General features: G+C 38.4%; 2 protein-coding genes across 4 annotated transcripts in view; both read right to left on the reverse strand.

Moving 5' to 3' along the window:
* The window catches only part of tsen2 (TSEN2 tRNA splicing endonuclease subunit), a 9,226-nt gene extending 4,153 nt beyond the window's left edge, over positions 1-5,073 (reverse strand). Inside the window, exons 1-8 of the mRNA XM_016484593.1 lie at positions 4,732-5,073; positions 4,583-4,649; positions 4,448-4,487; positions 3,957-4,362; positions 2,778-2,852; positions 2,144-2,194; positions 1,914-2,052; positions 224-260 (exon numbers count right to left, since the gene is read on the reverse strand). Of these exons, the coding sequence (XP_016340079.1) occupies positions 224-260; positions 1,914-2,052; positions 2,144-2,194; positions 2,778-2,852; positions 3,957-4,362; positions 4,448-4,487; positions 4,583-4,649; positions 4,732-4,983 (1,067 nt within the window). The 5' untranslated portion in view covers positions 4,984-5,073. The remainder of the gene's footprint in view (positions 1-223; positions 261-1,913; positions 2,053-2,143; positions 2,195-2,777; positions 2,853-3,956; positions 4,363-4,447; positions 4,488-4,582; positions 4,650-4,731) is intronic.
* Positions 5,074-10,157: 5,084 nt separating this feature from the next.
* Positions 10,158-12,012, reverse strand: part of pparg (peroxisome proliferator-activated receptor gamma) — a 30,231-nt gene continuing 28,376 nt past the window's right edge. For all 3 annotated transcript variants that reach the window (XM_016484591.1, XM_016484592.1, XM_016484590.1), the window contains exon 7: positions 10,158-11,715. In XM_016484591.1, coding sequence (XP_016340077.1) covers positions 11,468-11,715 — 248 coding nt within the window. In that variant the 3' untranslated portion in view covers positions 10,158-11,467. The remainder of the gene's footprint in view (positions 11,716-12,012) is intronic.

A 12,012-nucleotide genomic window follows, 5' to 3' on the forward strand; every position in this document is an offset into this window, starting at 1 on the left:
AGACACGCACGCACGCACGCACAGACAGACAGACAGACACACACACACAAACACAAACTCAGACAAAAGACAGACAGACAGACAGACAGACAGACACACACACACACACAAACAAACAAACAAACAAACACGTGTTTTCATGTGAATTTCTGGACTGTATCTTTGAATCTTGATGCACCATCAAAAGCAAACATTTTCAACATCTGCCTGATTAAGAACAAACCTTGCATGATAAAATGGTGGTCCTTTTCGGTAGAGCACTAGAAAGAGAGAACGAAAGGAGAATCTGAGAGCTGAAACAGCAACAGACAAGAGGCAACTCTATAGTGTCGTGTGTCTACAGGAGCCCACACCTCCTGAAGTTCACAGCCAAGAGTCAGTTTCCATGTCATGTCAATGAGACTGCAGTGCTACGGGTCGGGAGAGCGAGGAAAGCAATGCTCAATAGACCTGAATAATTCAGCCGTCCTCCTCGAGCGTTACTGACACTGCTTGGAAAATCTCTCTGACCCGCTGGACTCAGCTAATGCAGGGACAGGCCTAAATGTTTCAGAAGGACAGGCCATAAACATCAGTGCTCCTGAGAACAACGGGCTGATTCTGTGCCATTACAGACGGCACCATCTGAAAACACCACACTGCTCTTCTTCTATAATGCTGTCACTGCTTCATGACAGGCAAAGCTTGATATTCTTTTTGAAATCATTTTCATAGGCGTAGAAACCAAATACATGAACTGGCCATATTTGGACTTCAATGCAAGTTATTAACTTTGGTCACACTTTATTTTAGTGCGTCCTTGTTACACAAATAAATACTTAAGTACTATTAATTAACAACATAGGGTTAGTTAGTTAAGGGTTAGTTAGTTAATTAGTTGTAATTATTCCAGGGTTTGTGCAGATCTTAAAAATTCTTAATTCGTCCTTCCACAAATTAAGGCCTTAAAAATGTTTTAAATCAGAGCAGAAAATCTTGAAATCACAAAGTCCATGGCATTAAATGTTGCATGCATTGCAAAAAATGTTTTTGTCTCGTTTTCCATTACAAGTATCTAAACATACTTAAATCCAAATACATTTACAGTCCAACTCTTGTTTTCTGAGAACTTGAACAAAATCGAGTTTATGCTTAAAAAACGGAAAACAAGTATCTGTCGATGGGGAATGAAAACTTGTTTTCCCTTTGAGTTACTTGAAACCATTGGCAGATACGTGTCCTTGTTTTAATCATAAACTCACTTCAGTTTGATCAATTTCTCAGAAAACAAGACTTCTTGTCATTCTGCTTCTCAATGTATCTTGATTTAAGAATCTTTAGACATTTGCACTGGAAGACAAGACAAAAATATAACATATAGGAAGAACATTGATTATTTGCAGTGCTAATTATAGAGATATTTCCATAGTCTAGTTTTATTTATTTATTAATTAATTAAAAAAGCAATGAAGATCTGTTGGAAAATCACAAACATTTTCTACATTTACATTCTGACTTGGCTTGTATGCATATTCAGTGTGTGTGTGTGTGTGTGTGTGTATATATATATATATATATGTACTGCATAGTGACGTTTTACGTTCCCTTTCAATTTGGTCCATTAATTCTCTTGACTTGGTCTGAAAAATGTCTTAAAGTCTGATCTTCATAAAAACCTTGCATTCATCATTTACTGTTATTACTAGAGTACACACACACGAGGACACTGGTTAAAAACAAGTCTAATTTTTATGTTGGACCTACAGCCGAATCATAGCAAAGCTGAACAACACATGAATGCCAATGCAATTTCTTACTTTTGAAATGTGGAGTTGCTTGCCACATTTATAGAAGAAATGACCCAGCTTTGAAAACAAAACAGAGTTGGATGTAGTTCAGGTTTAAAGTTGAGATTTTGTGAGAAATATCCTTACTTAAATCAGTCCCGTATTTAATTCCAGACTTTGGCACCCAGCCTTTACTGCGGAAGTAGTGATAGGCCGCGTAGGAGCTGGAGAAGCTGGGCTGCAGCGAACGAAACATGGTCCAAACCTGAGCCACCGACAGAGCTTCCTACAGGAAACACAACCGGACAGACGTTCACCAGTCAAGACATTACACCGGTAAAAGACACGTACACGCAGAAAAGAGGCTAAGAACTCACCCCGCTGTAATAAACTGACAAGCAGCCCAGAGCATAAACCAGAAAGAACGCCTGAAACAAAGACAAGCTGCTTGTTAGGAGACAAATGACCTGAAGTTCATGTTAGGATGTGTCCTAGATCACACCGGCCGATGATAGCAATCGCACAGGGGGATGTCAGGGAGAGGTCAAGCATACAGGATGATAAATAACCAATTATAAACCATCCCACATTCCTCCAGACACTCGCTCGGACTCTCTGATTGGACTCGAGGGTGTGTGTACTTTCCTGGAGGATGATGGGATGGGATTGTGTTAGTGAGAGGGAGTGGTAGTTTCAGTAAGCTGCTGTTGAGGGAGCTTGAGTTAACAGAAGAGAGTAGATAAGATATTCAGCCGTGTTGTTTGGATTGGCTCAGGGTAATGAAATCACTCGACTATATCCAGCTGTAACAATAAAAGCTAGAGGAAAATATGATGTAGCCTATTTGACTCAAACCTGACAGATAGAAACCAGGGGCACGAGACCGCAGTGATGGAGGGCTGGCTGTTTGCGCTGGGAACGAATTGCAGCAGTATGCAGTGTGTCGACAGGAAGGATTTCTGATGCAATCCGTCACACAGAGAGCTTGAACCGTCCTGCAGAGTCACTTACTTCTTCATAACTGAGTTGCAGATACTCCATCATGCTGAAAGGGTTTATTCTGCACACTAACTTGCCCTGCTGCTCCTGAAATAGACAAGAGTCCATTACCAACAGGTTCGCTCATTAAAAAACAAAGTGTCTTTTCCGAAACAGCTGAAGGCAAAGTTCTCTGAAGAAGAGTGAAAACTGTCACTGCGTTGCTTGTAAAGCATCGTTTTCTTCTCCTCTGCAATCAGCTCCGTACTGCTTAACATTCAGACTGTTTGTACATTCATTCGGTCGAAGATGTGCTAGTTTGAACTTTTATACACTTTCTACTTCTAAGCTGTCACTAGCCAATTTCCCGTCCACTGTCATAGATTTGTTGCATACGTTTTGGTGCATTGCAAAAGAGATCTGCACCGTTTTCAACAGCATTTTGTGCATATCCTCAAAACCTGGTAAAATAGTGAGAGTAACGGGAGAATTGAAATTGATCAGCTTACAAATAATTTAATACGATACGCTCTCATCCTGTATGAAACATTTAAGAGTCCATTGAAAAAAATAAAAAAACAGGACTGTATAGTAAACAAAAAATAATAATTGATTCAATCTTGCACCATTAACATGCAGTCAAGCCGGCTGCGCTTAGAGAAAAATAACTTTTGAATATATTCTCATAATAATACTGAGAGAGTGAGACATGTTTAGAATTCAGATTTCTTATCGTTTGACTTGGTAGTTTTAACACACCTTTGAACATTAACGAGAAAAAGCGCTTTAATGGGAGCAACTATATGTGACGCTGGAGCACAAAAGCAGTCTTAAGTCGCTGGGGTATATTTGTAGCAATAGCCAACAATACATTGTATGGGTCACAATTATAGATTTTTCAGATTATGCATAAATCTCAATTTCGAAAAATTGACCCTTGAATTGAATTGTGCTCCAGGGTCACATTTGCGTTAAAGCCCTTCTTCCAGACAAAAAAGTGCTTCCAAACTAGTTTCTGGTGACATTTATAGTATTTACATAAAGTTTATGCACTAACATGATAACCATCAGCAAAGATTTTGATGCGCTAGACTTTTTTTTTTTTTTTGCAATACACCAAAACGTGTGCAACAGATGGTTTTTAAGGATGATGCCATTCGCTTTGTTAGCACTGGCATTTCCTTTTGAAGAGTATAATCTGGTGTTATTTACACCGGAGACGTTAGCCGTGGTAGAGCTTGCACTGTCATCATCTTCAGAGAGCACCACCAGAACGTGCTGATAAGCTTCTGAACTCATGGGCTGCTGCTCCTCAGGTCTTCTGCACTTCACATGGGCTTTTAAAAGCTGCTCGGGCTCTTCAGGACAGACTTCAGCCAGAGGATCATACAGTGGGTTTCCTTGCCGTTGAGGCCTCGCAGGATCAGTTCGATCCAGACTGCCGTGTTCACATGACACTTCATCCATTGACTGGTCGACCAATGAGCCAAGGCTTTGTTCTTCCCCAACAACAAACTCCACTGGCTTTGTGAGAGTCTCTAATGCATGACTGACCGACTCATCCTCCAATCCCTGCATCAGGAGAGCCGCACGAGCCCAGCGGAGGCGCTTCTGGTATCTGCAGGAAATTAAACCAACACCTTGATCATTAAGCACCTGTGCACACACGAGAGTAGAAGTAAAGCTGTCCAAGACCTTCTTACTCTGACGAGGAGATCACAGGTAGACATCTGTCTCCAACGTCTAAAACAAAGGAAAGAGTCACGGTCATATAAAAAGCTTAGATGCTACCCTTCTCATTAAATGTTATAATGCTTCCAGCGACCACAACAACCTACATTTCCATTGCTGAGAGATCCCGTGCTCAGGTCTGGATCTAGAGAACACTCCTTTACCGAAGTAACCCTTGAGGAGCAAACACACATTACAGCTTGAGAAGTGACCTGGGCTCACATGTCTGATTTACTGCGTGTGGTGCACGCCTCACCCGCTCATACAGAGGCAGTATGTGAGCAGGATCTGTGACTACGACATGATGACTGATGATCTCTGCTCTGTAGATGATGGGCTCTTTGTCCTCTGCGCTCAGTGAGATGGGGAGAGGAGCTTCAAACGACTCATAAACCTTCGCCCGCCGTTTAGGGGCTTGAAACACGGCTTCCGTCATGAAGGACAGGTCAGTCAGATCCCATGCACAGCATCGCGCAGCTTTGTCACAGGGCTTTTGTCTTGATCGCATAAGTTTCTCGCGCTAACACACGCAGCGCCATGTGAGCTGCCGGTGCCGCAGCAAATATCGTCCGTGGCGCTTCTGAAAACAGCGCCGTTAGTTCCGAGCTTCCTTGTTTAGAGAAACACGAAATAAACATTTATCAGTTAGCAAGTGATGTAAAACAGTCAAATCAAATAAGGGGTATTTATCATAAAACACACAGCTAAATATCACGAATCTATGTCCACACTACACATATTCAAAGAGTAACATTGTAATTTGTTTCAAGAGCCAGCAGAGAGCGATATTTACCAAATAAACCAGAGGGACGAATTTACTTCACATATTTAATTATACGTGTACGTCTTCATATTTATAATTAAGGCCGTTTTGCAGGCACACTTAACCAGAAAATGCATATAATTGTAGGCTATATGTATACATAGGCAATAAAAATGTCACTAACCAAAGTTAGTACCCTAGAGGAACTAGGCAATGCCATGGTATTTTTGAAGTACTTTGGAGTAACAAGTGTAAACCATGGTTTATGGATAGCAGTCATACAGTTTCATGCCCTGACAGCACACCTACATCACAGAGATGTATATTTGACGTCTGCAAGACGTATTTTTTAGAGAGTTTGCTCATCTGCAATACGTCTATAGGACGTTTCCTTTTAGATGTCAAATAGACAGTCATACAGTTTCATGCCCTGACAGCACACCTACATCACAGAGATGTATATTTGACGTCTGCAAGACGTATTTTTTAGAGAGTTTGCTCATCTGCAATACGTCTATAGGACGTGTTTCCTATCAGATGTCAAATAGACGTCTAGAAAATGTCCATAAGATGTTTATGATTTATAATGTATGTAAAACTGACATCTTAAAGACGTCTATCAGACTATATATATATATATATATATATATATCCATACTACCACACACATACCCCTGTTGAAAAAAACAGCATATGCTGGTTAGGTATGTTTTGACGCTGGGATGCTGCAAAGACCAGCATAAACCAGCAAAGGACCAGCATAAACCAGCAAAGGACCAGCTTAAACCAGCATCCCAGCGTCAGAACATACCTAACCAGCATATGCTGGTTTTTTCAACAGGGACATTTAAGACTTTACATATATACAGATATACACGTATGTACTAAACCAAATGAAAATGTTGTGTTCAGCCGTGTGTCTGTGACAGAGTTGTATTTTGGGGGATTAAACCCCTCAGTGCTTTCATTCAGGTCCTGGCGCACACACCTCAGACAGGACTAAAGCAATGACAGAAAAGCTTTACTGGCTTTGTTTGCTGTGTTTCTCTGTAAGAATGAAAGACATGTGAGTGACACTGCCATGTGTTTCTGAGCGCTGGACGTGGGTGGAGAGGAGACCGGCTGGAATAGTTAGGCCTGCTTTCACAACCTCAGCATTCAGTGTGAACTTTAAAAAATCCTCCCGTGATCTTTTGTTAGAAGCCCCAGGAGCCACTCCTGTACAACACACACTTTCAGTGCTAAACCAGGGCATTCCACAGACTAATTATAGATTTACCCAAAGCCTACCCCATGTAAGTCAATATATCTACAAAAGGGAGGATTCTCATAACTTTGGCTAGCGTTCTGTCAAAGTTATGAACAAACGCTCTTCCAGTAATGTTAAAAGAACATTCATTCAGAGTTATCTGGCCTTTAATAATGTTAGCTCAAAAACATTATTTATACATTACTGAACATTTTAGTTTGATGTTCGACTAATTTATGTATTTATTTTTTAATGTTACTACTTATTTCAGAATTTTTAAGAAAACATTCGAAAGTGACATTCCATAATGTTTGTATATTGATCAAATGGAACGAAGAAAAAAGTTTGGTAACACTTTCTATGAAGCCCGTATTTATAATACATTATAAGAGTATTCTTAAGGCATTATAATGAATGCATAATGTATTATAAAAACCTTATAATATGTTGTATCATCTCATGAGTAATCATAACAACAGTTGTAATGCATTATAATATCTACTTATTTGTGGTTATAGCTTTTAAGAGTTTAATGATGATTTATAATACACAATGAACACAATGCATCCACTTAACTCACAATGGATTATATTTCCCATAGTTATGATATATTATAAATCTCATATCTTGCAGTTGTTAACTTGTTACTTTATTTAAAGCAGACAAAGACCACTTATAAATAATAGCAACAATAATAATAATAAAAATATATTTTTTTCTTAAACAGCTGTAAGATCAGAAATCTGTTTAGATGAGTGTAATATGGCACATTTAATTTTAACTATATTTATTGTAATATCAGTAAGATACTCTACAGGTCTTAAATAAATAATGTCAAGATATGAGATATTACGTGGATTTAACATGGTGTTTATTTGCGTGTTATACATAATCATACTCATAAACGTTATAACCACAAATAAGTAAGTTTTATGAAGTATTATAATTGTTGTTATGATTATTTATGAGATGAAACAACATATTATAAGTTATTTTAATAACGTATTATGCATTCATTATAATGCCTTACGAATGCCCTTATAATGTGTTATAAATACGGGCTTCATAGAAAGTGTCACCAAAAGTTTTTAAAAAGTGGAAGTTTTGAAAATTCAGAGAAACAAGGTTTTCATAACTTAATTTGAACGTTGACAATGGCTTCTTAGAATGTATTTTTGTTAGCTGGAAATGCTCTACTGTAATGTTGCCATGTTGTTCATCCAAGTCAACTCTCAATCTGAGAAAACATCTTTATCAGGCATTGTTTGCACATTGCTATTGTTTTTAATATAGCAGCAGGTGTACTCCTTCACTATCTTCCCATATTAGACACCCGGGGAACATATTCAAGCTGCCGTGTGCGACGCTCCACAAACACACAGGGCCTGCTATCTTTGGCTGCATTCCTTCAAAGATTTTTAAAGCAGCAAAATGTATTTTCTGAAATGACTTGGCATTGTCCGTGAAGCGTCTTGGCAGGATGAAGTCTCTGGAGGACTGATAGTAACGAAGTAAAGGATATGCTGACACAGCACAAAACACATTTAATCATCATCATCATCATCAAAACAGACAGCAGGCTGCTTTCCAGAGGAGAGCCGTGTTCGAGTGCCACAGCTTCAGACTGTCCATTCCATCCCAGCCTCAGGAGAAAACAAGCAAATAAAGCACCGCTGAGGCAGAGCTATGCAAAAGCTTTCCCATCGTGCTAAAGCGACAAGTTTTTAGCCATAATCGAGTTGCATGTTTTGAAATGTTCATACATTTTAATGGTGTTTTCCACTTACTTAATATATAGTTTTGGTGTATTTGTTTGTTTTGGCCTAGAATGGGGTTTACAAAGATCCTAAATACTTGTTGTTGGCAATGAATAGGTTTATAGTTGTGTTTACAGTTCTGTTAAATGATGGTCAGTATCATGGAGATACTCATTTTATTCTGATCTACTTATTTCTCTACTTCCACACCATATTATTAAATGAGTGAATTACACAGGTTCAAACTGAGTTCTGTTTAACATTAACTACGTGAGTTAATATGAGCTAAAACTAAAATGTACCTGTAGAGCAGTTATTAATCTTAGTACTGTTAATTTCAACATTTACTAATGCATTATGAAAATCAAAAGCTGTAGCTGTTTAATAGACCTGAGATGACATGAATGGCAACGAACAGTTGTGTTTTTAGTGACAAAGATTAATAACTACTGTAACAAATGTATTGCTTGTTGTTAATGTGAGTTAATGCATTCATGTGAACTAATGGGATCTTATTGCAGTGTTACTGTCTACCTTAAAAAAAAGAATTGTAATATTAAAAAATAAACTATGCAAAACATACAAATAAATCCTCATTTTTAGTGTTTAGCTGAAAATAAAAATATTTTCTGGCAAATTTGGATGAAGTAAGTTGCATTAGTTTATAGTTTGAAACAGAGTCAGTCACATTAAACTTGCTGGTTTTGTTTTAAAATGTTTTTGATCCAAAGAAGATTGTGAAAGACATCATGGGCACATCAATCAGCAGAAACTAATGACGCCTCACATCAAGTCTCCCACTTCCCCTTCCCTGACCCCCGAAAACAGCATCAAATCCAACATCTTTTAGCATTCAGGCTCTGTCATTTTTCACTGAGGTGTAACTAAAACCGTATTCTATCAAAAGGAAGAAATAGTCGTGTCCCGTCCAGCTGGAAATGATATTTTGACAAAGGAGATATGCATCTACTGCGGGGTGCAGTGAAGTTCACGTTTTGCAATCACAACAGGGTGTGTTCAGTGACACACACGCAATAAAAGCCTGATGTAATGACTCAAAGAAGCTTTGCGTGTTACGGAACTGCACGCAATCTCTGCCTGCTCAAGACTTCAATAGGAAGACATTCATTAACACACACACACACACACACACACACACACACACACATACTCTCTCTCTTTCACACACACACACACACATACTCTCTCTCTTTCACACACACACACACACATACTCTCTCTCTTTCACACACACACACACACATACTCTCTCTCTTTCACACACACACACACACATACTCTCTCTCTTTCACACACACACACACACATACTCTCTCTCTTTCACACACACACACACACATACTCTCTCTCTTTCACACACACACACACACATACTCTCTCTCTTTCACACACACACACACACATACTCTCTCTCTTTCACACACACACACACACATACTCTCTCTCTTTCACACACACACACACACATACTCTCTCTCTTTCACACACACACACACACATACTCTCTCTCTTTCACACACACACACACACATACTCTCTCTCTTTCACACACACACACACACATACTCTCTCTCTTTCACACACACACACACACATACTCTCTCTCTTTCACACACACACACACACATACTCTCTCTCTTTCACACACACACACACACATACTCTCTCTCTTTCACACACACACACACACATACTCTCTCTCTTTCACACACACACACACACATACTCACACACACACACACACACACACTGCAGGCGCGTAGGCGGCGAGATAAAGGTGTGCAATGAGCATATCGCATGTCAATCAGAAATGTAGAAGCAGTTAATCCAGAAGTTAATATAGTTTGAAAACATTTATTTACATATTCAAATGCAATTGACATTTAACGGCTTACATGTCATTTAAAATTTATGAAAGATGCTCCCTCTTAAATGTTTTTTTCTTATTTACATGCATTTTGTGAATTTAGGTAAAACAAAACAAAACAAGGCTTTAGAATGATTTGGAAAAGAAATCCTGACTAAGAAAAATAAAGCAGAACAAAAACAAAAAGTCCCTTGCAGCTTAAAAAAAATTTCACATATGTAAAAGACAACATATTTAAGTTCAGAATTTGAGGCAAAAAGAGCAGATGGAAAATAATCTAAGAAAGTGTTGTATTTGCTCCATGTATAAGCAAAAACAACAAACACTGTGACAAATATCAGTGGTTAAAATGAAACTACACGCTTACACATTCAGATTTATCTGTCATATATTTTGTGCATAGTTTGAGACAAACGCCAGCTCTTTGGTACATCTGATGATAGTGGTGTGTGTGTTTAGTTTTCTCTTCTCTCTCCAACACAAGTCACTTTTATTGCAGCCCTACATGAACAAATGCTGGAGACATATATGTGGCACTCTTTGATAGTGCTATTTGAAACTTTCTGATAATGGCCAAAAATTAAACATAATAAGACAGGGTCTAAAAGTCTGAGACCACGAGTTCTTGCTTCTAATTAATTCGTATTCTCCTCTAATAAAATACATTTAAATATATAATAAATTAAATATAAAATAGTGACAATCACCATGTTAAACTCTTTTTTTTTGCTTCTGTTGAAGTTCAAATACTTCTTAAAGCATGTAAAGTACGATTTAACCCACATGTATATTTATTAATTACTAATTATATCAGCAGAATTGGAAAAATCTCTATTAAATGACTTCAACATGGTGATTGTCACTATTTTAAATTAAAATGTATTTATATTTGCCTAGATAGACACCTAGAAAACATTTACCGTATCTTTATTTTTCTTTTCTTAAATGCTTAATTGAAGGGTTAAATAAAAAAGTCCCTAACTTGCGGTGTGGTGTCAGACTTTTGCACACCACTGTATTTATGCTATTTTTAAAAATGAAATATGGAGTGTCACTTTGATGTTTCCTGTAAGGGCTATGAATGCACAAACACAAGTGTGGTTTTAAATCACCAGGTAAAAGATTTTCACAGTGGCACTGCCCTCTTTAACCAGCACCGTTGCATTGGGCACGGCACTCTTGAAAGCCAGAAACGAATCACAAAGCGGTCGCTGTCAAACACCCTGTTCTAGTTTCTCTGCTGACAAAAGTTTTTTACAGTGCAAAAACTTCACCGACTACATCAGAGCAGTACACCAAACTCAGAATCAAAACCGTGTGCATCTGCTAAACACACTAGTACAAGTCCCTCATGATCTCCTGCAGAAGCGGGTGCAAGCACCAGTCCACCTCTGTCTCCTTCAGCAGCTCTATCAGCTGCACGTGATCGGTCACCAGCTGCCGCAGATCAGTCATCTTCTGCAGCACTTTAGCGAACAGCTGCAGAGAGTCGGGATGGCTCATCTTCAGCTGCAGCTCCAGAGAATGAAGAACCGTCTCCTGGAGATCCTCGATGGGCTTGACATTCAGCAGACCCGGTCGATCTACCGCAGGGAAAAAACAGCGGAAGATGGAGAAGTTCATGAATCTGTCTGTTTTGAGACAGTGGTTCATTTAACCATGAATTATAATAGACCGAATAGATGTTTTCCTACAGATTTGTTCAGGTGAATCTCATAAAGAATTTCAGGTTTTCCAGTCATATTTTGGCACAAAAAAAAGAAAAGAAATCAAATGAAATAAAATAATTTATTTCAAGAAATTTTTTTTATATTATGACAATAATCATTGATGATAACCATCCCATTCCCAAATTCACATTATTGTGATAAAAACATCAC

This window comes from Sinocyclocheilus anshuiensis, unplaced genomic scaffold (assembly GCF_001515605.1).
Source record: "Sinocyclocheilus anshuiensis isolate Anshui unplaced genomic scaffold, SAMN03320099.WGS_v1.1 scaffold1805, whole genome shotgun sequence".
NCBI classification, from domain to species: domain Eukaryota; kingdom Metazoa; phylum Chordata; class Actinopteri; order Cypriniformes; family Cyprinidae; genus Sinocyclocheilus; species Sinocyclocheilus anshuiensis.